This window comes from Pseudorca crassidens, chromosome 2, assembly GCF_039906515.1.
Source record: "Pseudorca crassidens isolate mPseCra1 chromosome 2, mPseCra1.hap1, whole genome shotgun sequence".
NCBI classification, from domain to species: domain Eukaryota; kingdom Metazoa; phylum Chordata; class Mammalia; order Artiodactyla; family Delphinidae; genus Pseudorca; species Pseudorca crassidens.
The window spans coordinates 47907990-47935116 of NC_090297.1; the positions used below are offsets into that span (position 1 = coordinate 47907990).

The following is a 27127-nucleotide window of genomic DNA, read 5'->3' on the forward strand; positions in this document are numbered from 1 at the left end:
CATTTTCCAGGAATGTAAGAACTGTGTAATTTGAGGGGAGACTATATTTCGTTTTGTCTGGAACATTGTCAGGAGTTGTTCACCAACTTGGAAAATCACGGTCCCTGATCATGGTGTTGGAGGAAGCATGACACTCCTGTACTGGTTGGTCTGAACCTGTGGTGATTCTAGTCATAGGTACACACACCTGACCACTTAGTATGTTTTCTAGTGTAGTTTTACCTGGGTATTTCCTTACTGCTATATATTATCTTGTTATTATAAATTAGTTTCCTTTATTTCTTCCTTATATTACAGTTAGGACATTATATTGATTTCTGAAAAACCAAGTAGGTAGGTTATATTCTCTATGAGTTTCATTTCAAAATATTAAAGGAGACATCACAAATCCTTGTTATAAAAAAGGGGCACTGGGTCCGACAGGGTGAAGACCTGCCCATGGGTCTTGCCATCACACCAACCCTGATGCCCATTTTGGTAAATGGATGGAAGGCTTCAGCCTCCAGCCAGACTATTTTTTTGCTTGGCTCCCATCCCACCCTCCTTACTGCCACCAGACGACTGTTCTAAAATGCAAATACAGTTGACCCTTGAACGACGCGTGGGTTAGGGGCGCTCACCTGCACACAGTGGAAATTCTGCATATAACTCATAGTTGGCCCTCCGTCTACCTGGGTCTGCATCCACGGAATCAACCAACCGCAGACCACATATAGTACTACTGCAGTATTTCTTGGAAAGCATCCACGTGTAAGTGGACCGGTGCAGTTCAGGCCCGTGTTGTCCAAAGGTCAGCTGTACAGTGCTTCATGACCTTGAGTATGAGGCCCGGAGGCCTTAGCTTGACTTTGGAGCTTTTGGGGTCAGTTCCTTTCCACTTCCTCACCCCCATTTTCCGTTTGCTCTCCCACTGGCACCCTTCCCTGCAGCAGTTGCAAACAACCCAACCTGTTCTCTCGTCTCTGTTGGTCCATCTGCCTGGAAAGCCATCCCTAATTCTTTTTCACATGGTTGCCCCTCCTTTGCTCTTTGAGACGTGGTTCGGCATCACCTCTGCCCTCTAGACTCAGCTGGTTCTCCTCTGGGAGTGCACAGTCCCCCATGTTCATCTCCATTGTGGCACTTGTCACACTGCGTCGGAAGTGCCCGGTGATTCTGTCTTCCCTCATGAGACTGGAAAGCTCCCGCTACGAGGAACCTTTTCTTTCTTTCTCCCTCCCCCCTCTGCGTCTAGCACAGTTTTGGGCACACATCCACTGCTCCATAAATGCTGGAGGCTGGAGAAAGGCTCTAGGTAGAGGTGAATGAGTCACAGTGGAATAAATGCCTTCACTGCGTTTTTCTAAGTCTCCAATTAAACTCCAGCATCCGTAAGTGCTATGATCTCTGATGAGTCAGTCTACTGCTGGTGGCATGCTTTTTCCCCCCCTATCTTTTTTTTTTTTCCTTTTTTCCACAAGGAGCCAACAGATGGGCTGTGCACACTTTTCTGGAGAGAGCTATTAGCATGTCTCCCTGGCTTCATGCCATCTGCTTCAGAACAAAGTACAATATTCAAAAGAAAAAAAAAGGCAACAAGGGTAATTGGGTATCATGTTTGGGAACTTGCAGGTCTCACTTGCTCTTCCTGGGTGGGAGGGATCCCTGCAGTGGGGGCTTTCCCCAGACCTGTGAGCCAAGGCTCTCGGGCCACATGGCACTGTGCCTCCCTGAAGGGACATCTCAGTGGCAGGGCTGCAGTAGCACTGAACATGGGAAACCACTGCGTGGCTGCCACTGCAGCCACTTAACAGCTTAGTGACTGTTTACTGGTTAACATTCAACAGTGGAGGGAGGAGGTGCCAAGGAGCATCTGTTTACGCCATGAAGTCCAGATGAATCATAAATCTCCTCGCTGTGCAGTGAAAGGAAACACCTGCAGTGTTGAAAATCGCAATGTATAACCAGATGCTGGCACCTGGGGATATCCTCATTACTAAAAAAAAAGCAGACTAAAATGGAAGAAAATAGTGAAAACTAAAGGACTCCTCCAACATATATACAGAACTTATATGGTACCTCTTATCTACATTATGTCATTTGATTCATTTGTTCAAAAATGGCCCTCCTGGGTGCCAAGCACTGTTTGTCTTTGGAGATGCGTGAAGAACAAGACAGTAAAAAAAAAAAAAATCCTTGCTCTAGTGGAGCTCACATTTTTTGTGGAGTCGATCCTTGCAAACAAGCCTCTGGGGTAGCTGTTATCAGTATCTCTTTAATTTGCATACAAGGAACCTACAGCTTCAGGAGGGGAAGGTTTGATGTGGCTACACGGCAAGGGTAGGTAGCAGAGCCAGGGTCCCCAGTGAGTAGGGCGGAGAACGTTTTCGAAGTGCTTACTTATGTAAACACTGCCAGGCACTGTTTTAAATGTTTTATACTACATGTATTAACTCGGGAACAGCTCTATGAGGTGGAATTATCATCCCCATTTTACAGATAAGTTCCCTGAGGCTCCAAAGCGATCTAGCTGAGTGTCACACAGCTGGTTAGTGGCAGGGTCTGTACTCATACAGAGCACATTCTCCAAGCCCTTCAGGCCAGCTCCGCCATGTGCAGTCAGGAAGTCAAAGACCTAAACTTTATTTCATGCATTTTTTAAGAGAACATCCCAAGAAGGCAAAGGAAAAAAATATAGGTAAGAAGAAGACATATTTTCTTCTACTTTAGACGTCAGAGTAATAATAATAACAGCATTTTCCACATCGAGCATTTACAACGTGCCAGCATTTTTCAGAGGCACTTGACTTTATTTTCTCATTTAATTCTCATGATATTGTTGCAAGGTAAGTATTATTTTAAATTCAGTTATAAAAATGAAGAAACTCTGACTCTTACAGGTTAAGTAATTTGCCCAGGAGCCTAAAGCTTATAAATAAACAGCTGAGCCAGGGTTCAAACCCAGCCTATTAATTGTGCTGCACACCCCAGGTCATTTCCCATCTCCCGGTCACTGGCTGGGCAATTAGGGACAGGAGCCGGAGATTCAACAGCTGCAGTGATTTTTAAGGCCGGTTAAGGGAGGAAGACGGCAGACAGTTTAACACCAGCTGAAGCCCAGTTTTGTTTCTCAGCATAGCCGAAGTAGAGTAAGAGTGGCAAAAATACGCTAACTGAAATTAATTTTAGACTTACTTTCTAAAAATTAAAATCTTGGAGGTAAAAAAAAAAAAATCTTGGAGGTAATCTATCTTTTTTTTTTTTTTTTTAGCAGCTGAAGAAGCAGAATCTGAATGTGCAGAAGTGGTTTATCCACAGTTTGCAACACAGCTGGTCAACTACAAGACCGCAAAATCCAGGCCTTCAAAGCTCTGGCTGGGGGGAGGGCCCAGAGCAGTGCAGACAGGTTCTCAGGCATTTTAGTCAAATGTTAGGGCCGGGGGGCTTCCCTGGTGGCGCAGTGGTTGAGAGTCCGCCTGCCGATGCAGGGGACACGGGTTCGTACCCCGGTCCGGGAAGATCCCACGTGCCGCGGAGTGGCTGGGCCCGTGAGCCATGGCCGCTGAGCCTGCGCGTCCGGAGACTGTGCTCCGCAACGGGAGAGCCCGCAACAGTGAGAGGCCCATGTAACGCAAAAAAAAAAAAAAAAAAAAAAAAAATGTTAGGGCCGGAATTGCATGCAGCCCCTGACTCACAGAGCAGGGGGTAGGGGAGGGACCGGGCCATTTCTCCACCTGGAGTACTCTTGATCCAGATGCCCTCCTGGCTCACATCACACTCCTCCTGACCACAACCTCCATTCACACCTGCCCTGCTCCACACTTCCTTCTGTTCATACCACTGATCATTTTCAAGGATTAGGTTAAGCTACTTATTTTTACGTTGTTGTCCATCTCCCCAATAGAACGTAAGCTCTCTGTAGCCAGGGGTCTGTGTCTTTGGTATTCACTGACACACCCCAGACACCTAGAATAGGACCTGGCCCATAGTGAGTACTGAGTGGATATCTGTGGAATGAACATGCCTAAAAATGAGTAAGTTGGGTGCCATCAGAGAGTGGGGACAAAGCATGGTTATTCTGGATACAAGGCTGATGGCCCAGGAAGGTGGTACGTTTCTGGAAAACTGTTATCCTTATTTAAAACGACAGATTCAATAACACTATTCCCAAGGACATTTTAATATCCATTTTAGGTAGAGAAAACTAGTCATTGCCACTGTTCCATTTTAGGGGTGGGTAGCACAGATTTGATTGGAAAACTTAGCAATTAAAGACATTTCTAGGCTACCTATAGATTCTCAACTGTAAGTCAGACCCAGTGGCTATCAACCTCTGTTGCTTCTAGAAGTTCATAATGATCCCTCAGCTCATACGACTTTGGAACAGAGTATGAATTTTTAATTTCACTTTGAATAACAGCAAGGTTTATATTTGGTGGCAAGAATTTGTTTCTAATGCTGTGTAATTAAAAGTAATTATTTATAGAAGAATGCAAGAAATTTGTATTCTGAAATATTCAAACTCTGTCATTTATATAAATGAAGTAGAAAAAGAAAGATAAAGCCACAGATTTCAAATATGTAGTTAAAGAAAAAAAGTCTTTAAGGATGTTTTTGCCTGAAAGACTTTACTTTTTGCCAGGTATGCAAAAAGCAGTACTAATACCACCTTTGGCCATGTTCAGGTAGAGTGGGCCAGCTACACGGAGTGCCTGATGCCATGGAAACAAGATGCCTCAGACCCCACCAATTTGCACCTGCAACACTATTACTATATATATTTTTACCCTGTTGTAAAAGTATATATTATATATATATATATGTTTTAAAGAATATTTGGAATATAGAACAAACGCTCTTTAAACCACTAAGAGCCCCATTACAATTCACTGTTAGCAGTTTGTTCTGTCTCCTAGGTGTTTCCCTTTGCATGGGGAACCTCCCCTTCTTTAAGCCTCCACCCATAAGGCAGATCTCTTCTATCCATCAGCTCTCTAGAGGTCTGCAGAGCACGGACTCACACCTCCCCCACCCTCCCTCCATCTGGCTGAGCTGGACAGTACAAATCAGGATTTGCACTGATTTGCATGGTTGTGTGTGCACCAAGCTCCCCAAAGCTATACACCTGGAATCTTGACCTTTCAGGTGCAAGACATGAGTGATTTCCAGCCTGCAGCATCCCAGAGCTTTGTGAACATACCACCCCCCTGCCCACGGCAGTTTCTCAATGTCACCTGAAGAGTCACAAGGAGAGAATGGTGGTCCCACAGGTGTCTGGCATAATCTGGCAGTGGTTCAGTCAACGCTTTCTCTTTCTTGGTGGGTGGAGGCAGAAGGAAGGTGGAAGAGGACTTACCTGAGGGTACAGCAGCAGTGCCGAAAGGTACAGAACCAAACATGTCTGCACTCGCCGGAAGTGTCTGAGACGAAGACGGGATAAAGGCATCACCTGGAGTTGCAGGAGTCTGTCAGACAGAGAAGGACAGGGGTGCGTGAGGCCCCTGGGAGACCTGGCTCAGTGCTAATCAGGACGGGAAGCAGCAGGCACAGGAATTAAGTGGGACAGTGCTACAGAAGCAAGCCCCGGTCCGGGCCACTTACTGTGGCAGGCAGACCATGAGCTGGTTATAAAGACTATAAAATGGGAAAAACAATACCCATCTCTAGAGCTGCAGAGAAGCTTAAATGAGATCATGCATTTCAAACACTTAGTACCTGCCGCACAGAGGCACATAGTAGGTGCTCAGCAAATGCTGGCCAGTATCGTGACTATTTAGTTTGAGCCCCTACCCTTTGAGGGTGTTTTTGGGCCCTCAAATTATCCCATAATATCTTTCACCCTTCAGAAATGGTCAATTCAAAGTGACATACACTCACTCAGGACCTACTGCGTGCCCAGCTCAAGGCTGTCACTTAATACGTGGCCAATAAACAGATGTTGACTAAATAAACAAATAAAGATTAGCAAGTAGAATAGAGACCCTTGGGTCCTGGTGCCTCCCAGAATCCTGCCTGAACCTTCATTTGCAAAAAGAAGCAAATGTTCTCAAGAAGATGATAAAAAAAAAAAATGATGCTTGAGCAGGTACAAACTCTAAAGCCTGGCCCATGCTGGAACTCCAGAAAGGCCTGCCGCATGAACTACTGGGTAAGGTGAGGCTACTGAGATAGAAACATGGGTACTAATTTTTTCAAAGGTCCACACCCATGTATAGAAGCCTTTTGCCTACAGAGTATGCCTATTCGATGCCATAATATGTTTATTTTTTTCCCCTTGGAATAGACTGGAGCAAGCAATTAATCCTGAAACCATGGCAATTAGACGAGGCCATTTTTAGACTAGCAGCTTGCAGGAGGCATGGCTTTGTTCTGAGGATTATTAAATACCCATTTGGACAGCACTTGGGTTTAGGGCCAGAAACACAGCCATGAGCTGCTGCGTTAAGCCCTTTAAAACACAATCAATGTCATTCTCTTTTTTCTGGTGTGACCTTGGGTGAGTCCCATGCCCTCTCTGGAACTCAGTTTGCTCATCTGTAAAATGAAGAGGCTAAGGTTAGACGATCTCTCCAGACCTTTCGAGCTCCATGGCTCCATGGTTCAGACATGCAGCTGTTCCCCCTGGGATGGAGGAGAGACTCTCTAGACGGTCCAGCTTCCCTGGAGACAGGAGCCGCTGTCCCCTCCTTCACAGCTGCTCTGGGCACCAGGCGTTCGGAGCAGAGCAGCTGTGCCTAGATTCCCTGGCGGCAGCTATGGGCAGCAGGCTCTCATGCCATCTGTCCTCAGTGGTGAGGCTACAGCCATTTCTCCGTGAGGTGCAGCTAGCCAATGACCCATGGCACCATCCCTGGGTTTGTGCAACTGCGCGGCGCCTGCAGGAGCCGCCCCCTCCCAGCAGCTTCAGCTGGTGCAGCTGTGCCTGCCTGCTCTCCGCCCACCTCCGGGGAGCGGGCAGGGGAGGAGCTGGAAGGGCCAGTTTGGCATTTTTCTCTGCAGTGGCTGCAGGGTTGCCTCTGAATGCCTCCAGTTCTCAAAGCACTTGGATTCTATTTTGCTTCGGTTTTCATTCTTTTTTCTTTTTTCCTTTTCATTTTCAAGTGAGGGCTCCCTGCAATCTCTACCCCAGTGCAAGCAATGACTGAGATACTGTGGCTGAAACTAGAGCTGGGGATCCAAAGCTTCATGAGCTCAGCGAAGCCAGCAGGCAGGTGGGAAGGGAGGAGGAAATGAAAAGAAGATGGAGAGGGGAAGAAGAGAAGCAAACGAGAGAGGAGAGGGCAGAAAGGGCCGGGGAGAGAAGATGCTTCCTTTACTGGGCTGACCACCTGGCTTCCTTTACTGTGTGGGATCTGGGTGGGAGACGACAAATGCCTCATCGGGTCTGCTGTCCTGTGGCGTTTCTTGCCCATATTCCCAGCTAGACCATGTGTTCCTTGCAGGCAGGGATCACATCCTGTTCCTGTCTCTCTCCAGTGCCCAGCACAACAGCAAGAACCCCAGTGATAGCCTGTAATTGCTGATGCATGGTCTCATTTATTTCTCAAAACAGAGCATGTATCATAATCCCTTTTTAAAAAAAAATAGCAGAGGAAATTGAGGTTTAGAATTGTTAGTAAATTTGCCCAAATCACACAGCTTGAAAGAGTCCAAGTTGAAATCCACCAGTAGCCTCTTTTACCCAAAGACCATATTTTTGTCACCATGCGACTGAAGAAGGAAAAGAAAGAGATGCAGGGCTCTGAGGGAAGTGCATACTTACGGGGGGAGAGGTTATATCAGGAGGGGTGGACATGTCCCCAAAAAGTTCTAACTGGGTCACAGCCTGAAAAGAAAAAAAGATAATGGTGTAATCACAAGGGGAACGGATGCTGTGGGCATTGCTTTAAAAAAAATTTGATTTGAGGACACACGTTTCTTTTTCATCATGACTATATAAACAATAAACCCAGTTGGTCATTATGATACTTCTTGATCCCAAAGACAACATCTCGGATGTAGCCAGAATCAATTGTTGCTTCAATGTGTCCGGCTGTTTATCTGGGCTTAGTCAAGCAGATCTGGGTTTAGCCACCTTGCATAGGCAATAATAATGCCACTTTTACATATGTACCATCCAATGCCAACACTGTTTCTATTCTCCAGGAGACAAAGGCAAGACACAGTCTCACCATGTGCTTTCTTTTCATGAGTGTATCCACATGTACAAAATGCCTTTCATGTATCAAGTACAGCAAGTCACCACTTCATGGCCACTTCTCAGTAAATACTCCTAATAATACCGACCCTGAGAGGTATGAATCCTCATCCCCATTTTTACAAATGAATAAATTGAGTCTCATAGAGGTCACCTTAAGGTCACCCGGGCCATGACTTGAATTTTCTGCATATAGAGCAGGCAGTCAAATGACAGTCCCCAAAAGAATCCATCTTTAAGATAAAAAATGTAGTCAGAGGAGAAGAAAACATATCATTTAATACCAGGAAGGGCATCAAAAACAGCCCAGTATATATACACTATTAATCATTCTGAGGAGCTCCATCACTGTAGACACTGTATCAACTATATTCCCATCCGTCATACGACAGTGTCTGAGCAAGGCCAGCCAGAGCAGTGGGAGAAGCCCTTTAAGACACACTTAGAAATTAATCTGCATACACTTCCAGCTTCAGAGTCTGCAGGGAGTCTGCGGTCGGCAATCTAACGGCCTGACTTAAAGTACATAATCACGTGTTTTGTGCAAATCTGCCCACTGCAAAAAAAATACTTTCTGCTCGTCTTTGGATTTTAAGTGATAGTTTCTAATTGGGGGAACCGAAAAACACCACCCAACTGAAAGGACAGGGAGAGTCTGCCTGTCTGCCAGGTAGGACCCCTGCCCTCGAAATCTGTTCTAACCAGGCAAGGCAGGAGCTCCACGATTCACACAAAGAAAGGACCATTCTCTGTTACTGACAAATGTGTGAGCTCTGGGCCCAGGAAAAGTCCCATCCCCAGGGATGTATCTGAGCTCTCCCACTGCCAACCTCTGCAACTCCTCATGGCCACTGTTCCCTCATCTGGACATTGGAGATAATGTCCAGATAATACCTCCTTTGCAGATTTACTGACAATATTACTAGCAGGATTTTGAAGTTTGGGCAAGCCTGGTGAAAAAGGCACAAAAGATTCTTTTCGCTGAAAGTCAAGCAGCTTAGCCTGGTTAACTCACTTTCAACTCTTCCCCTTAAGCTTTCAGATTGAATGAACGGTGCGTGGCACACAATAGGGCCCTATACATATTCACTTCCCTCCCAGCTACATAATATGTTTTTTCTTTTTTTGTACACGTTGGACTGTGAGGTGTTAGGCACTGTGCTGGGTGCTCGGAACATAAGAATGAGAAATGACAAGTCCCAGCCTGCAGGGAGCTTACAGTCTGGTGGGGACGATCCATAGATATAGATTGTAAAACTTGCTTGTTTTCGGGAAGGCTTCTTCAGCACGTGAACAATAGTTTATATTATTTGGTGAAATGACGCCAATCCTTAGGCTCTCTCCCAAACGCACAAAAGGTGAAATTCTATTTAATCCATTCAAGGGAAGCTTCTGGGCTTCCCGGTCCTTGGAACTCAATGCTTTGCAAATGGCCCACGACTATTTTCAGTGGTAGGAAAATATTAAAATGAAGTTAATAATTAAGTCGCACAATTTACATTTCAAATGTGTTGACCTCGTGGCACACTTTCACTAACATCATAAATATAATTGATTGGCTAATTTTCTCCTTAAGCACAACTTTTAAAATAACCTTCATTCTTGAGTTACAGACTTTCCTCCTGCCAGAGGACTTCCACTCGAGGATTAAACGAGAAAAAAACATGCAGAGGCATTAAAGATAGATTGGTATTTCATTCCATTGGATTTGCTGCTTAAACAGAACCTTGAGTTAATTAAATTTTATAGAAAAAGGGGATTCTTAGGCCATAAAATTAAAAATAATTCTAATAACCATATGTGCTTGAGAATCTGGACTAATGTCTATTTTCACAGGCCCTCTCCCCACGTTAACCCTAGTCGTTTTATTTGTAATTTAATAAGCCATGTTCCATCTGATAATATTGTTGTAATTAATCACTTTAACGGCCTCATGAGAATAAAACTAACCATTCACATTTGTAAAACACTTTATAGTTTACAACACGTTTTCTGATACAGTATGATCATGCTGGACGCTCCCTGAGCCCCGTGAAGTCGGCAGCCCAGGAATCTCTCTCGCTCTCTCTAGTTTGCAGATAAGCTATAACAGAAGCCTGGAGGTTAAGTGACTTGCCTCTGATTGGTCAGCTAAAAGAAGCTGGGCTTGACCCACAGACCAGCCAGCATCTTGTTTATCCATTGGTCCCTTTACCAAGCCCTAGTTAGCCTTCCTTCAAGGTAGTCCAGCCCCACAATATTCCCTAACCAGAAGCCAGGGTTCCCACGGGTCCTGCCATGACACACATCCATCTGAAGAAGTCACCTCCAAGGTCAGCTCCAGATTCCTCCTCGCCTTCCCATTCCTGGCCCTTTGGATGTCTTCAGGTAGAGACATGGCTGTTAATGGCAGATTCTGCCCCTTCTTTAGGCCCTGGGCATCCTCCAGGGTGAGCAGAGTGACCCTGGAAGCTGCCACGGCCGGTGAAGGGGTGGAGGAGGAGCTTGGCTGTTGAGGGGGGAGCCCCTCGGTGTCTCCATCAGGCATGTCCCCTTCCCCCACAAGCCATCCTTTGATACGAACAAATGATGGTTTTCCAATAACATCTGGAGTGCTGTACAACCTCTTTCAGGGTTAGACCCCTGGTCCTTCTTTCAGCTAGCCCATTGCAACTAGACTCCTAGGTCCCTCCTGTAGAGAAGTTCTGAAAGTGCCATTGATGAAGGCAGAGGTGTCCTTGACTGACCCCCAAGACATATTCACACAGACCCACTCCTGTTCTGACATCAGGTACTCCTTCGTTCAGGACAAGTAGGTAGCCCCTACTGTACATCAGCTACTGTGCCAAGAGCAGGGGATACAGGGATGAGTAAGGCATGTTCCTGTTCTGAGTCTCATGAGCTGCCTGTTCTACGGGAAGACAGACCTATAGACAGAGAAGCACCCGGGGCTCACGAAAGAAGGGGCTGCCTCAGGGCCTTTGCACACGCTCCTTCTCTGACCTAGATCACTCATTCCCTCCCCCATTGCCTTTCCCACCCATCCTCCAGGACACAGATTAGAGGACTTTATTTCTTCCTGGGAAGTGTTTCCTAACTCAATTTGTACCCCAAATCCCATTGCCCCAAACAGCTTATGTGAGACTCTCAGAACAGTGGTTGTCAGCCTTGGGTGTACATAAGGGAAAAACATGGATGCCTGGTTCCCACCCCTTGAGGTTCTGAATTAGTTGGTTTGAGGTACAGTCTAGTAACTGAAACTTTAAAATCTCTCAAGGTGATTCTAATTGGCAGCCCAGATTAAGAACCCCTGTCCTAGAGGCTTCCCAAGTGCCCTGTACTCAGGGGTGACAACGTTCACCGGCCTATGTATTAACCAATCTGAATAAACACTGGCTGCAAACCAGTACACTTATTCCAGGCTTGACCGACCAAATAGCAGCCTTGCCTGGTTTTTATCTCCACAGGTGGACTGAGCACATCCTGTTTACATGTCTGAATCCCCACTATACTACATTATACTACACTATACTATGCTCCCCTACTCCACCCTTCTCTACTGACCCCACCCTCTCCTCTCCTATGCTATGCAATGTCGCACTGTGTTATACTTAGAGCTCCCTGAGAATGGGGGTTGTGTCTTCCTCTCTATTGCATCTCTAGCATCTATCAGAACACCTACGACACGTCAGGAGATTGAAAAATATTTGTTGAATGAAATGAAGGGGTGTCACGTCCTCTCCAACACACACTCCTCTTTCTCTCTCATGCGCGCAAGCACGCACACACACATACCCTTGCCCCGACTCTTCTCCTTCATCGCGGGGCCCACCAGGAGTCTCCTGTGAACATTAGGATAGGCAGGCACTGGAGCAGAGCAGAGCGCCTGCCATTCCTGCAGGAGGGTGAGGATGCATGGAATGGATGAGAATGACCAGAGCAACCCTCATTTCACAAGAGCCTGGAGGCCTTACCTTTGTTGCCTCAAAAATCTCATCAAAGTCCATCGGCAGCTTTCTGTTCTGTAAGCACAAGGCATGACTTATGAGCATGAGATGAGCGATGGGACAATGACATGAAACAGTTAATCAGGTTGGGCCCTCTCACACTTACAGGGGTTGCCGCTGCAAACCGTTCTTCAAAATCTTCAAACGTACAGCTGTTCTGAAAGCGTAAGGGATGATGAATGAGGATGAAGTGAATGACATACAAATGACATGGGTTTATGAGTTTAATGATGACGGGATCTATGGTTTACACTCCCGTGGTCTCAGGAGGTGGGAGCTGTTGCCAACGTACTGTGAAAACTCTAGAATATGCTCCCAGCATATGATAAAACACGGGCCTGACGAGGAAATACAAGCAATGGGGAGTTTGTAGGTTTAAAGTCCATCTTCCTTAAATTACAGCCCTGACTCGGCCAGTCTCAACAGTGGAAGCAGATAAGAGCATGATGTTTACCCTTGAGATTTTTGCTTTAAAAAGAAAAAGTGTTATCATGTGTTTCAGCCAAACTTAGTTAACTTGGAGCAGTCTGTGAACAGCAGGTTTTATAAGTGCCTTTGTGCATGCGGCCTTTGCTGCTTGAAATGCTCTTCTTAGCCTTGCAAGCCCAAAGCTCACCCAATTCCTCAAAACCCAGCTGAAAGGCCACCTCTTCCACGAAGCTTTCCTTGGTCCCCTAGGCTGAAAACCATCCTCTGAGAGCAACAGCGCATCGCTTGTGCCCACTACACGGTGAACTCCCTGAAGCAGGGACCACGATGCATTTGTTCTTGAATCCCTAGCAGATCACAGGGGATCGGGCTTGAAAATGTATGAACAAATGCACGCTACTAAGAGTAGCCGGCAGTTGACCAAACCTAATTGTTTGATAATTTTTTTATTTTGTTGTTTATAACTGTTGAGAGCTTTGCTAAACCGCTCCATAATACTGCTGCCTAAGTATCCACTTTGTGTGGCCAAGCGGCCTGCACGGGCCTTGAACTGACACTAGCCTCTCCAGTGAGGCAGGCCCTAGATAGCAACCCACAGAGTCACAAATAAATGTCAGTTTCTGATATGACCATCCTAACAGCCCTTATGATCACACTCTCCCCAGCCTCCCAGGGCCTTCCTTTACGTACCCCTTAGATAAGATTCCTTTGACACTTCACAAAACCCTGCTCTTTTTTGTTTGAATTGACCAATCCGGCCTCAGGCTGGGAACCCTAATAAAGGCAAGCGCCCAGGTCCTGCCTTGCTCTCTGCCTGCATCCTGCCCTGACCTCCCCTCATGCCCCTTCCTCCAGGAACTGAGAGTAATAAACTTCTCTATTTCAATTCCCTGGTGGTCTTTTGTTGAACCCTGGCTCACCATCCGACAACACCCCAGGGCTTTACTTAACCAATGTTAATTTAACAAAGTCACAACATTAGCACATATTAGTATGTATAACATCTCTCTATATATACACGTGTATTTTTTCTTTTTCCCTTTCTTACTTCCTTCTTTCCTCCCTCCCTCCCTCTCTTTCTTTCTTTCTTGGCTGCGTCCAGTCTTAGTTGCGGCAGGCGGGATCTTCACTGCAGCGCGGGCTTCTCTCTAGTTGTGGCGCATAGCTTTTCTCTTCTCTAGTTGTGGCGTGGGGTCCAGAGCGCGTGGGCTCTGTAGTTTGTGGCACTCGGACTCGCTCTTTGCGGCGAGCGAGCTCAGTAGTTGTGGCGCGTGGGCTTAGTTGCAGCATGTGGGATCTTAGTTCCCTGACCAGGGATCGAACCCGCATCCCCAGCAGTGGAAGGCAGATTCTTTACCACTGGACCGCCAGGGAAGTCCCTGTATACATATATTTTTAATGCCCATGTTTTGGTCTACGCTTCCAGGCTAATTACACTTTGGGTGACTTCCAAGCAGTGTAACATTAATATAAATCCGAAATATTGACATTAAATTGGAGTTATTATGCTTGAACAGAAATGCATTATTTCCAAATTTTGAGGAGAGCTTCCTGTTGGCCATGGAGGAGTGGAGAAACCACCAGCCATGATCACTTTCACTCTGACTGTAGCAAACGTGACTGTACATCACTCAGCCCCAGTTACAGGGTTGCAGAGCAGAGCAGGAAAACCCACATGCCCGTACCTACCACGGCAGAGCCTTAGGGCCAGACACGAGCAAATTCCGTCATCAACCACCTGCTCCCACCAGGCCCTGGCTCGCCAGGAGCCAACAGTGGCCAAGAGAAGAGGAGGAAGGACCACATCAGATAACCACTTTAATAATAATAATAATTATTATTATTATTATTTGGCCAGAGACAGGGAGACAATATTAGTCTAAGTGATCCTGTAACCTGCGGTGTGGCCTGAAAGGTTAAGGTTATGCTGCTATATCCTTTATAAATCTCACACTTCTCAGGATTTATGGCACAGCCCCTACCAACTACCTCTGGGTCATAACTTTTAATAAAAACATTTTTTAGTGTCCAAAATCTCATTACATCTGTCCAATATAAAAAAGCAAACGGCTTCAGAGCATGATGGATGAATTAAATAAATTTGAAAAACAGCCGGTGGGAGAGTCTCATAAAAGCCCCACCACATAATGAAAATGTGTGAGGACAGCCAGCACTGGTGTGAGTCCGTCACTTTGCTGGTGACAGAAGTGGGGGCTTTTGGTGAGGGGTGGGGCTGGGCTGTGAGGAGGCGATTTCCATAAATTCAGATGGAGATTGGTCTGGACGTGAGAGCAAATGCATCTCTTCGGAGTCACACAAATACGGACTGAATCATGGCTGTGCCCCGTGCTGGCTGTGCGACCCTGGACAAGTCCGTGGGCCCCAGTTTTCTCATCTTCAAAGCGGGGATGATAATGATAACATCATCTCAGGTTTATGGAGAGGGTTAACTGAGATGTGTGTGCAATGTTTTGGCTGGTGTTTTGCACACAGAGATGTTTATAAATCAGAGCTATTATTAGGATCTTCTCATCCTATTTCTTTTGGCTCTGTTTTGCAATGCACAGGAACACATTTTTTAATATTAAGAAACTATTACTATATGATATTTGGAAAAAGATAGAAGAAGAAGAAAAAAACATCTTGCGGGAAGCCCCCCTTTAGAAATCACCCCCACTTGAGAGCACGGACCAGATCCTGTGAAAAAGGATGCCCAACACTTCCTGGCCTTAGTCCTGAACCCCTCAGTGCACTGTTGACCCCACCTTCTCCCTCTCCTCCCTTCTAGCTACAGTCTTACCTGAGCATCTTCCCATCTATACCCTTTGTACCTGGAGCTTGTGGTTACCTTCCTGTTTTGATCTTGGCTCAGTCATTTCTTGGAGTTCCTTCCTCCCACCTGGGGTTACCTTCAGTAACACTCTGGGCACTTCAGCCACCCAGTGGGAGACCCCTCCAGCCAGTGCACTTTCTCTCAACTGATTCTCATGGGCAGAACCTGGAACCCATTCCCTAGTCTCCCTGCATCCCCATCTCCTACTTTACCCACAAATACTACTAGAGTTTTTGTTCATTTACCTTCAAGTCTTTTCTTCCCCCTTCTTAGATACATTTCTTACAGTTACTATCATGGCATGCATGCAGCTTTGTATTCTGCTTTTAAAAATTCAATACGAGGAATCAGACTCCCTGACTTCAGACTATACTACAAAGCTACAGTAATCAGGACAATATGGTACTGGCACAAAAACAGAAATATAGATCAATGGAACAGGATAGAAAGCCCAGAGATAAACCCACGCACCTATGGTCAACTAATCTATGACAAAGAAGGCAAGGATATACAGTGGAGAAAAGACAGTCTCTTCAATAAGTGGTGCTGGGAAAACTGGACAGCTACATGTAAAAGAATGAAATTAGAACACTCCCTAACACCATACACAAAAATAAACTCAGAATGGATTAAAGACCTAAATGTAAGACAGGACGCTATAAAACTCTTAGAGGAAAACATAGGAAGAACACTCTTTGACATAAATCACAGCAAGATCTTTTTTGACCCACCTCCTAGAGTAATGGAAATAAAACCAAAAAATAAACAAATGGGACCTAATGAAACTTAAAAGCTTTTGCACACCAAAGGAAACTATAAACAAGATGAAAAGACAACCCTCAGAATGGGAGAAAATATTTGCAAACGAATCAACAGACAAAGGATTAATCTCCAAAATATATAAATAGCTCATGCAGCTCAATATTAAAAAAACAAACAACCCAATCCAAAAATGGGCAGAAGACCTAAACAGACATTTCTCCAAAGAAGACATATATGGCCAAGAGGCACATGAAAAGCTGCTCAACATCACTAATTATTAGAGAAATGCAAATCAAAACTACAATGAGGTATCACCTCACACCAGTTAGAATGGGCATCATCTGAAAATCTACAAACAACAAATGCTGGAGAGGGTGTGAAGAAAAGGGAATCCTCTTGCACTTTTGGTGGGAATGTAAATTGATACAGCTGCTATGGAGAACGGTATGGAGGGTCCTTCAAAAACTAAAGATAGAATGACCATATGACCCAGCAATCCTACTACTAGGCATATACCCAGAGAAAACCATAATTCAAAAAGACACATGCACCCCAATGTTCATTGCAGCCCTATTTACTATAGCCAGGTCATGGAAGCAACCTAAATGCCCATCTACAGACAAATGGATAAAGAAGATGTGGTACATATATACGATACAATATTAACCATAAAAAAGAATCAAATTGGGTCTTTTCGTTCTTTGGATGGATGGACCTAGAGACTGTCATACAGAGTGAAGTAAGTCAGAAATAGAAAAATATGTATCGTACATTAACGCACATATGTGGAATCTAGAAAAACGGTACAGATGAACCGGTTTGCAAGGCAGAAATAGAGACATAGATGTAGAGAATACACATATGGACACCAAGGGGGTAAAGTGGGGTGGGGAGTAGTGGTGGTGGGATGAAGTGGGAGATTGGGATTGACATATATACACTAATATGTATAAAACAGATAACTAATAAGAACCTGCTGTATAAAAAAATAAACAAAACTCAATACGACAATCCAATTTACTCACAATTTGAACTTCCAGTGAGGATTTAAAGGAAGAGATTCTCTTGGGTTGTTTTAATACAGTTGTAGCCTGAATCGTCATTAAGACAGTGAAATAAAGCTTCCACAGGGAGTTTACTTTCCCATAATCTCTTTGGAGCACTGGGGACACTACTATCGTCCCATAACTGAATAAGGTAACTCTTAAGACCAGACTCATGTTACTCTTGCAGCAAACGTGAGTGGATGAGATGGGACTTGGTGTGAACACGTTAAAAAGGATGAAAACTTATTTCTGGCTGCCAACTAAGAAACCTGCAGTGGTTCTCACCCCTGGCTGCACAATGGAACCCTCTGGGGCAGCTTTTACAAAACTTCGCATGCCTGAGCCCCGCATCTAAGACTTGGATTCTACTGGTCTGGGGTGGGGTCCTGGCATCGGTAGGTTCTAAAAGCTCCCCAGGTGATTCTAACAGGCAGCCAGAGTTGTGAATCACCGTGTTGGGGAATGAACTCTCTGTAGGAATAATTCGTGAAAGTCCTACTGGAAAAACGGAAGGCATCTTGACTGATTACATAATTGATTAATTAATTTCTTCAACAAACATTCACTGGGTGCTTTCCACTTGCTGTGTCCTGACTAGGCACTGGAGATAACAAAGATGAATAATACGTGGTCCTTGCTCTCTTGAAGCTCAGAGCAGAGCCAGGATATGTAATCATTCTAGCATGGGGGTGGGACAGGAGTGGGGCAGGGAGGGCACAAGGCATGAAGATCTCAACTCAGAACCCAAGCTGATGCTGCAGAAGAATGAATTCAATTATCCATTTAGAAAGCTCAGGAGGAATGGATTAACTTAAGTGATTTGTAACTGCACCAAGGTGGGTACTATTAACACACCTAGTGATTCCAGGCATTTGGACGCAGGTGCTGTGGCCTGGTGAGTGATTTAACAATGAAGACATGTGCTAATGAAGACTAATGCCCTCTGGGGTATCTACAAGTTTATGCTCTCTGTTAGCCAGGAGTAAATAGCCACTTTCCTAATTCTCCGGAGAGGAAAACAGGAAAAGCTCTGTTTGGCAACTGAAGAACAAAGCGGGGGTGGGGGGAGTTGAGACGCAGAGTAGAAAATGTGATGTTAATAAATGATTTCTCCCAAGCGCCGCACTGTCCAACAGAACTTTCTGTGATGATGGAAAGTTGTACACCTGCCCTTCCAACATGGTAGCCAGTGGCTACACGTGGTTATTGAGCATTTCAAATATGGCTTGTGTGAATAATGAATCGCATTTTAAATTTTATTTCGTTTTAATTGATATCATTTTAAATAGCCACATGTGACCAGCGGCTACTGTGCTGGAGAGCTAAGCTCTAGACAACAGATATTAAAAAACAAAACAAAACAAAAAACTTCAGCTGACTGGGTGCTTTCTAAACACTAGACATATTCCTTCCTTATACAGTCTCTTCTATTCTTTTAAGGAATATCCTACCTTTGCATTGACCAGAAGGGTTGTATGGGACAACTGAATTCTTTGCTATGTCTAGACAGTACCGTGAAATCAAATTCAGTTTCCAAAAACAGTAGCCTTCTTCTGGATGTAAGTTTTGTCATTGCCTGGGCTAAGCCAGACCCAGATGTTGGTGGGTTTTTTTTTTTAAAGGAAGTTGAGATTCCTTTAATGGATTTCAAGTGGAAATCCATGGAACCTCATCATCATTCCAACAGAATGGAATCCCCTTTAAGGCCAAAATGTCCCAGCCTACTGGGATTTGGGGCTCAGTGGCGGGACTCAAGGCCTTGACCTAACAGAGGAATCTGTGCTGCTTTGTGGATTTGTCCCTGTAATGACTGAGAAGTTGCCCCTAACTACTCAAAGCTGGGCTGCATTTTAGCAGTTAATTGCCCTCCTTCTGCCAGCTACCATTTTAGGAGGGTCCTAAAGGTTGTCTGGAAGGCTAGAGGGTGGAGGGAGATGGTTAGACCTTATAATGAAAGTTACATCTTCCCTTGAAGCACACACAAGTGTAATATATCTGCTAATCCCTGGGACAATGAAATATTTACATCCAGCTTCCTAAAAATGAAGTTGGTCCTTAAAACAGCCTCCATTTCCCCCATTTTTTTTGTATTGTGGTAAGAACACGTCATGAGATCTATCTTCTTAACACATTTTACAGTGTACAGCACAGTATTGTTAACTGTAGGCACAATCTCTAGGACTTAATCTTCTTGCATAACTAACTTTATACCAATTAAATAGCATCTCCCCACCTCCCTCTCGCCCAGCTGCTGGCAATCACCATTCTACTCTCTGCTTCTATGTGTCTGACTACTTTATGGACCTCATATAAGCAGTATCCTGCAGTATTTGCCTTTCTGTGATTGGCTTATTTCACACAGCATAATGTCCTCAAGGTTCAGCCAAGTTGTCACATAAGCAAGGATTGACTTCTTTTTCAGGGCTAAATAATATTCCACTGTATGTATATACCACATTTTCTTTATCCATTCAGCCATCAATGGATATTTAGGTTGAAGTGGCCTTTGTTAACATGCAAGAAGAGAGTCAGGATGCACACTGGTGGTAAAAGGAATTTGCTGGTACTTTATTCAGGGGCATGAGAAAGGTAGACTCCTTGCACGGAGGTGAGGGGGCTACGCTGACTGGACTGTGCTAACGTGAATGAACAAGGGCAGCTGTGGCTGAGGACTCTGACTCTGGAGTCTTGACCTTCCCAACTTGAACCAGGTCAAGAAAACCAATGTGCTTGCATTTGAAAACAATGGTTGCTTTTTTAAAGTGAGAAATTTGATGTTTTTAGGAGAGGCAGCGTGGGGAAGTGGGCAGAGGGATATTAGAAACAGCAGCTTTCACAAGACATGGAAGCAAACTAAATGACCGTCGACAGAGGAATGTACATATATACAATGGAATATTACTCAGCCATAAAAAGAATGAAATAATGCCATTTGCAGCAACATGGATGGACCTAGAGATTATCATACTAAGTGAAGTAAGCAAGACAGAGCGAGACATATATGATAACAGTTCTATGTGGAATCTAAAAACAAGTAATACAAATGAACTTATTTACAAAACAGAAGCAGACTCACAGACTTTGAAAACAAACTTATGGTTACCAAAGGGGAAACGTGGGGAGGGGGATAAATTAGGGGCTTGGGATTAACATAACACACGACTATATATAAAATAGATAATCGACAAGGACCTACTGTATAGCACAGGGAACACAATATTCTGTAATGACCTATATGGGAAACGAATCTGAAAAAGAATGGATATATGTATATGTATAACTGAATCACTTTGCTGTACACCTGAAACTAACACAACATTGTAAATCAACTATACTCCAACAGCGGCTTTCAGTTCAAACTTCTACTTTCATTGGTGTTTCCTCGGGTGAATTCCTTCCTCACCCTGAGCCTCAGTTTTCTCCTCAAGAAATAGGAAGAATAATGCTTACAACATGGGCTCGCTGAGAAGAAGTGGTGAGAAGGTGGATGTACATGAAAAGAATTAGCACAGCAAGCGAGAGAGTAAAATCCCTCGAAGGACGTCAGCTCCCTTTCCAAAAGTACAGAAAGGGAAGGAAGGATGGGAGGGAGGGAGGAAGAAGGGACGAGGGAGAGATGGCTGGGAAAGAGACAGAGAGAGGAGCGAGAGAGGAAACGAAGAGACAGATAGGGAGGAAAGAAAGGAAGAAGAAAGGAAAGGAAAGCCATGGGATTATATGCTTGGTAAGTGAGGGTAGGCGGGTTCCAGGCCATGGCAAAAGTCTGGGAAACACTGGTCCAGGGAAGGAACAAAGTCACCTGGAAGAGAAGCTAAACGTGTGGCATGATTTTCATAGGCCAGACGTTGGTCACAGCAGGTTCCCGCTCCTGCACCTTTTCCCCAAGCTTGAACCCTGGCAAGGCTGGACCGTTGTGAAGTCCATCAGCCCCACTGTTCATTCCGTCTACCTCGCACCCTTCTCTTCTCCACTGTCTTCCTTATACCTGTTTCAGAACTCAGTGGGCAACTCTGTGTTTTCACGCCTGGGTTTTCTAACACACATCCCTTATTTTCTTGAAAATACACCTAAGGATGGGGTTGGAGGTGCAGTTTGTAGGCTGCTACTGATTATGCGATAAGATACTAAGATCTAAGTCAGCCTGATCTCAGCAACGGTGATAAAGGGAAGGAGATGCTGCCCAGGAAATGATGGTGTCCGTGTTGGGGGGGGGCAGTGGTGGGGACACTGATGGCGGTCATAAGCCGTGAAAACCTACCACCCGGTCCCTCCACATCAAATAACTGAGCATCTTCGATAAGACACAGCCCTTGTCCTTACATGGCGTGAGGGATAAAGAGGAGAAAACGGAATTATCACATGATTGGTGTCATAAGTGAGATGATTCACATGAAGCCTGTAGCATATAGGGCGCAGTTCAAAGTGATGACATGATTCCCGCCTGTGGTTACCACTGCTAGTACCCGATCCCATCCTGAGGGGTCAGACATTTTGAGACAGTGGCAAGAACGGTGCTGGGGATTTTGATGGTATCAACACTGTTGTCACGAGGCAGTGATTATAAAGAGAGAGATGATAATCTGGTGAGAGCCCACATGAGGCCAGTGATGGGGATGGAGAAGAAACGCTGAAAACACCAGTCTACCATGGAGCTTCTCTAGAAGCCCTGGGGGATGACTTCATGCTCTGATACGGGGAAGCTTCCAGGACTCTTGATCCCAGCTCCAACCCATGACCTCACCCCAGAGCTCTGACGTGTGACAAGGAGGAGTTTAGAAAGTGGGGGGACCTTCCTTGCTGTGGATCCTTTGTGGGGGAAGGTGCAGGTTGCAAGATAGCTTGGCTACGTTACTGGCTGTCAACAGAATAAACACACCTGCCCAGGTCTAAACATACAGTGACGACGAGAAACCAAAGGGGAATGATTTCCCGAAGCTTATAATTATTTGTTTTTCCTTCTCTCTTCCTTTACGCCATCTCTTTTTTTAAAAAAAATCCATTATTCTAGTTCCACATTAGCAAAACTCAAGGATTTTTCAAAAACTCCTAACAAGATTTGGCGCCAGTTCAGTACTTTGAAAAGGGGTGAATTAGAATCACAGGAAAGTGAAATTGGCTCCTGTCAGCAGGATGACAGGCTCTCAGCACACTCCTGGGGGGGCGGGCAGGGGGGCTCTCAGACAGGCCGTCAGCTCTTTCTCCGCTGCTGCGTCGCTCTTGGAGAGGCTACTCCTGCGGTCCAGATGGCACCCAAACGGTAACAAGAAATATTGGATGGAGTTGAAATCAAGCGAGAGCAGCAGAGGCTCAGGCTGAAGGCAGAGCAAATCAGAGCAAATCACAAACGGAGAGATGTCACAGCAGAGGAAAAAATAGTCACGGAGGGCTCTGCCTGCTGCTCTGACAGCCGTTCCCTGTAAAATGCTTTTCCTTTTCTTCGCTGGAAGAATGCAGATTTTATATCTTAGGCGTTCATTTCCTTACGCCTTCGTTCCTGGATTCAGCTCTCAAGGCGTTCATTTCATAATTAATAAACTCTCCTTGAACGCCTACACTGGGCCAATATTGTGAGCACCGGGATGCTGTCCCTTCTCTGAGCTGTAACAGTCAAGTGAGGGAAATGGGAGGATGCCCATTCAGGTCAGAGCAAGAGGAGAGTTATGACAGGGGTACCGCACCGAGGATTTTCACGGCGCATGGACCACTTTCACTGCTGCAATGCCATTCACAGGACTGAAGCCAACTCCACCGCAAATGACCAAAACAAGAATTCTGTTTTCATGCGACTGGAATTTGACTAGTTTACCCATCTCTTGAATTTTTCTTTATTGTAAAATTAGGGAACTATCCACCTCACAAGACTGAAGATTTCCCTGTATAAGATTTGAGGTAATAGCTTAACTAGTACAGTGCCTGACATATAGCAAAAAGACCTCCATTAGTGGGTCAACGATTCAGTGGAGTATCCTTTCAGAATACTATGATGATTTTATAGACCTATTTGATGGCATTTTTGAAAGTTTTATGAATTGCAGAGGAGTAAAATTAGAAGAGGCTATAGAGATCTCTAACACAACTCAACCCTATATTTTTTTCAGATGAAGAAACTGAGGCTTTCAAGTTTTTCAAAATCATGATAATGTTAGTGGCCGAGCTGGGATGAAACCCCAAGTTCCCAACTCCTAGTCTAGTTCCTTTATTTCCATCACAATTCCCCTCATGGGTGAACAGACTTAGAGGAGGCAAGAAGAAGTAAGAGCAGAGAAACCCAGCTCACAATTTACAACAAGGAAACTAAGGGCCCAAGGAAAGCTCATCTTGCTTATATGTAAGACAGCAAGAGAACTGTCTCTTTCACAGAATTCCGAGGATCAAGAGAGGTGATGTTCACCAACAGTCTAGACTTGGAAGGCAGCCTATAAGTTTGAAGCCAGAGGAAAGCTGTGAGAGCATTATCTTGTCTCAGATTGATTATCCAACCTATAAATAGTTTGTAACTTTGTGTCATGATTTCACCTGCCCTCTTAACAGGTCTCTCAGTATATTCCTTACCCTCTCAGGCCTTGGTACAAGCTACTCCTTGTGATGGGCTGCCCTTCCCATCCTTGTTCATCAGGAGACCCTGGAGACTTGGGTCTACTCACCTGTTCCAAGCCTTCCTCTAAGGCCCTCAGGATGGACTAGATGATCCTCCTCTGGGCATCACACATGTCCAGTTATAATGGTTGATTGCTTTCTCTCTTCTCTACTACAGACTATGACCTCGTGACACTAAGTTCCTTGTATGGGAAACTGTATCTTATTCATCTTTGTATTCCTAATGTCTAAATAGCCCAGGGGCTAACACACAAAAACAAAATACACTGAACTGACAGATTTAAAAAAACAGAAAGAGTAAATGGATGAACTTGCATATACAAGAGAATAGAAAACTGAACAGAAAGAAACTTGGTGATAGCATGATTTACAAGGCAGAGGGCATGGTAGTCCTTACGGTGTTTTCAAATGCTCAGCATGTATGTGCACGTGCGCGCGCACACACACACACACACTCACTCACTCACAGAGACATGGCATTTGCTATCGTAAACTCCAAAAAGGATGTCGTATCCACTGTCATTTGACCTAATGAGACTTTGTAATCAGAGTAAATGGCTCTGGCTCTAATTTCAAAGAAATACTAGGGGGATGTTCCAGAAAAAGTTATAAGAACAGGAATATGCTACTCTTCTAGCTCTTCTAATATGTGGATGGCATTTTCTTCTGAATTCAAGTCCTTCCCATTAGCGAGACCCATCGGCGGCTCGAGGGTGGCAGTCAATCTCTGACATTCCTCACTACTCCAAGTCCAGCCAATACCTGGCCTTACCATCCTCCCTGGCAAACGATAAAATGATTGCATCCCATACTGTCCAGACTCAAACTTAACAGGTCCAAAGAATTTTTGATCTCCCCAAACCTGTTCTTCCCTTGTCTTCTGATTTCTGTAAAGGCTACCAACTCAGGCCTAGATGCTCAAATCTCCAAGTGTCAAAGTGATTCTCCATCCCTCTCTCTCCCATACCCTGACAGCCAATCATTCTTTAAGAAACTCTGATTCTATCTCTAGGACGTGCCCCAGCTCCTCTGCCTGCCCCTCTCCTTCCCCTCGGCAGCATTCTCTTTTGCCTGGACTGCTGCTTCTAACACTTTCCCCCTTAAGTTCATCTCCCACACGGCAGCCAGAGTGATATTTTAAAACGATCAGATCAGGTTCACTGCCCTGATGAAAACCCTCCACCGTCTTCTGTTACACTTGGGATAAAATCCAAACTGCTTACCATTATCTATACTACTGTCCATGCTCAGCTGCTGCCTCTGAGTCTGAGCTCATCTGCCACCACTCTCCCCTTTCCCACCACACTCTGGTCAACACCAGTCTTCTCCGTGTTCCTGCTGGACCCCTAGAACACTCCTGCCTCAAGGCCTTTGCCCTCGTCTTTCCCTGTCCTGATTCTACTCTCCACCTGGTTGGTTTCTTCTCGTAATTCAGATCTTGGCTCAGGTGTCATGTCCCTAGAGACCTCCTCTATGTACCTACATACAGTCACAGCTCCCAGCTCTTGTCACATTCTCCTCTTCGGTTTTGTGCTCTGCGTGTCTGTTTACTTGCTTGTTGGCAGCCTTCTCCCACGAACCGTGAGCTGTGCAAGGGACGGGACCTGGTCTGACTTGTATAGCCCCTGTGTCTGTGCGTGACATATGATGGACACTAGACCATATCTGTGGAAGGAGGAAGGAAAGAATGCTTGAACAGAAAAATGCATAAGTGACCAGAGGCTAGTTCTAGGAGGTACCTTCCAGTATTGCAGAAACTATAAAATTAAAACAAAAGGGGCACTTTGTGCGAACTACTATAGGGTCAAGGGAACACCACGTTTGTCACTTTGACACCTGTGCTCTGATCTCTGCCTTTTTTTCCTGTTTGTTCTCTGGTGCTGGACACCCCAACTCTGAAGACAATGGAGATAGGGCTACAGGATGGCATATTCAATGAGATCTCATACAGATCCCACAAGCAGAGACCCTCTTTACCTGCGTCCTTGCTATGTCCTATGAAAGACCTTTTTAATTTAATCAGTATCTCTGCTTATGTCACAAGTGGTTGAGATCCTTATTTCTGGTTTTTCTAGGTCCATCAAGTCCCCCAATGTACAAGTTACTCTTGATCCCTCTCTCTCCCACACCCTGACATCCAACCATTCGAAGAAATGCTGATTCTGTCTCTAGAACATACCCCAAACAGTCCATTCTGGTCTAAAGAGAAAGGAATGAGCTAAATAGTAATATTAAGACCTCATCCCTTCTTGGCCAAGCAGGGGTCAAGCAGGATGATAATCATAATAGTTGATGCTTAGACGGAAGTTCCTCTGTATGAACCAGCCACTATTCTAAGGTGCTTTCGTACAATAACTCATTTAATTACCATGACGAATGTAGGTGTTATTGCTATCCTCATTTTCAGAGGAGGGAACTGAGGCACAGAAGGGTCAATGAACTTGCCCAAGGTCACACAGCTAGTAAATGGCAGAGCTAAGATTTTCACCTAAGTGGGTGAGCTTTGAAGTACATACTCTTAAGAATTATGCTAGGGTGAGAAGAACAAAAGGTGTGAGACAATGTGTGTTTTACGATGAGGGTGAGACGTAAGGGTTCTGGAAGGAGCAGCCACAGTGGGTAGTTCAAGTCCGTGCCAGGTCCACAGCCATCCTCTCTGGAGGACCACGGCCCAATCACACTGCAAGTGTTATCCCTACAGTGATGACAGGGGTAAGGGGGCTAGGACTTCCGAGGTGACAGTGGAAACAACAGCCTAGACACAGACAAAGAGACAAGGCTACCAGATTACAAATACAGGAAGCGGGGAGAAAACCAGAGTACCATGTTGATGGCACGCAATGGTGGGAAGGAGTAATACTGGAGATAAGGCAGCTGCTAAGCTGCTGGAAAGAAACATGATGACACGCCGACAGGACTCTCTGATACGTAGAAAAATGAGAGGTGGAGAGGCGGAAAAGTAGTGTAACAAGTGAGAGCGAATGTCACCTTAACATGGAGTCGCTCTTTATGCACAAGTGGAGAAGCAAGGGCCTCATCCTGCGTCATCAGACTTTCCTTCCGTCTCCCCTTAGCAACCCAACCTCAATCTTCTCATTCACAAAATGGAGAAAATAATAGTTGTCATGTTAACTAAACTAGATAAACGTAGTGGAGTGTTGGAATCCACTGGGGGAACTTTGTAAATCTCCCATTATATATAAACATATGCAAGCCTTACCAAAGCAGATCTACAGGGGTGGGGGCCGAGGAAGTTGTGTTTTTAAAAGTGTCATCAATGACCGTTAGGCAATATGGT

The 27127-nt window shown here is 45.0% G+C and overlaps 1 protein-coding gene across 2 annotated transcripts in view; it reads right to left on the minus strand.

Annotated features, from left to right (window-relative positions):
• DAB1 (DAB adaptor protein 1) overlaps window positions 1–27127 on the minus strand; it is a 1170471-nt gene that overhangs the window by 23215 nt on the left and 1120129 nt on the right. The window contains exons 12-15 of one of the 2 annotated variants that reach the window (XM_067726314.1): window positions 12269–12319; window positions 12130–12177; window positions 7742–7804; window positions 5336–5444 (exon numbers count right to left, since the gene is read on the minus strand). In XM_067726314.1, coding sequence (XP_067582415.1) covers window positions 5336–5444; window positions 7742–7804; window positions 12130–12177; window positions 12269–12319 — 271 coding nt within the window. The remainder of the gene's footprint in view (window positions 1–5335; window positions 5445–7741; window positions 7805–12129; window positions 12178–12268; window positions 12320–27127) is intronic. The other variant, XM_067726315.1, reaches the window with a different exon arrangement.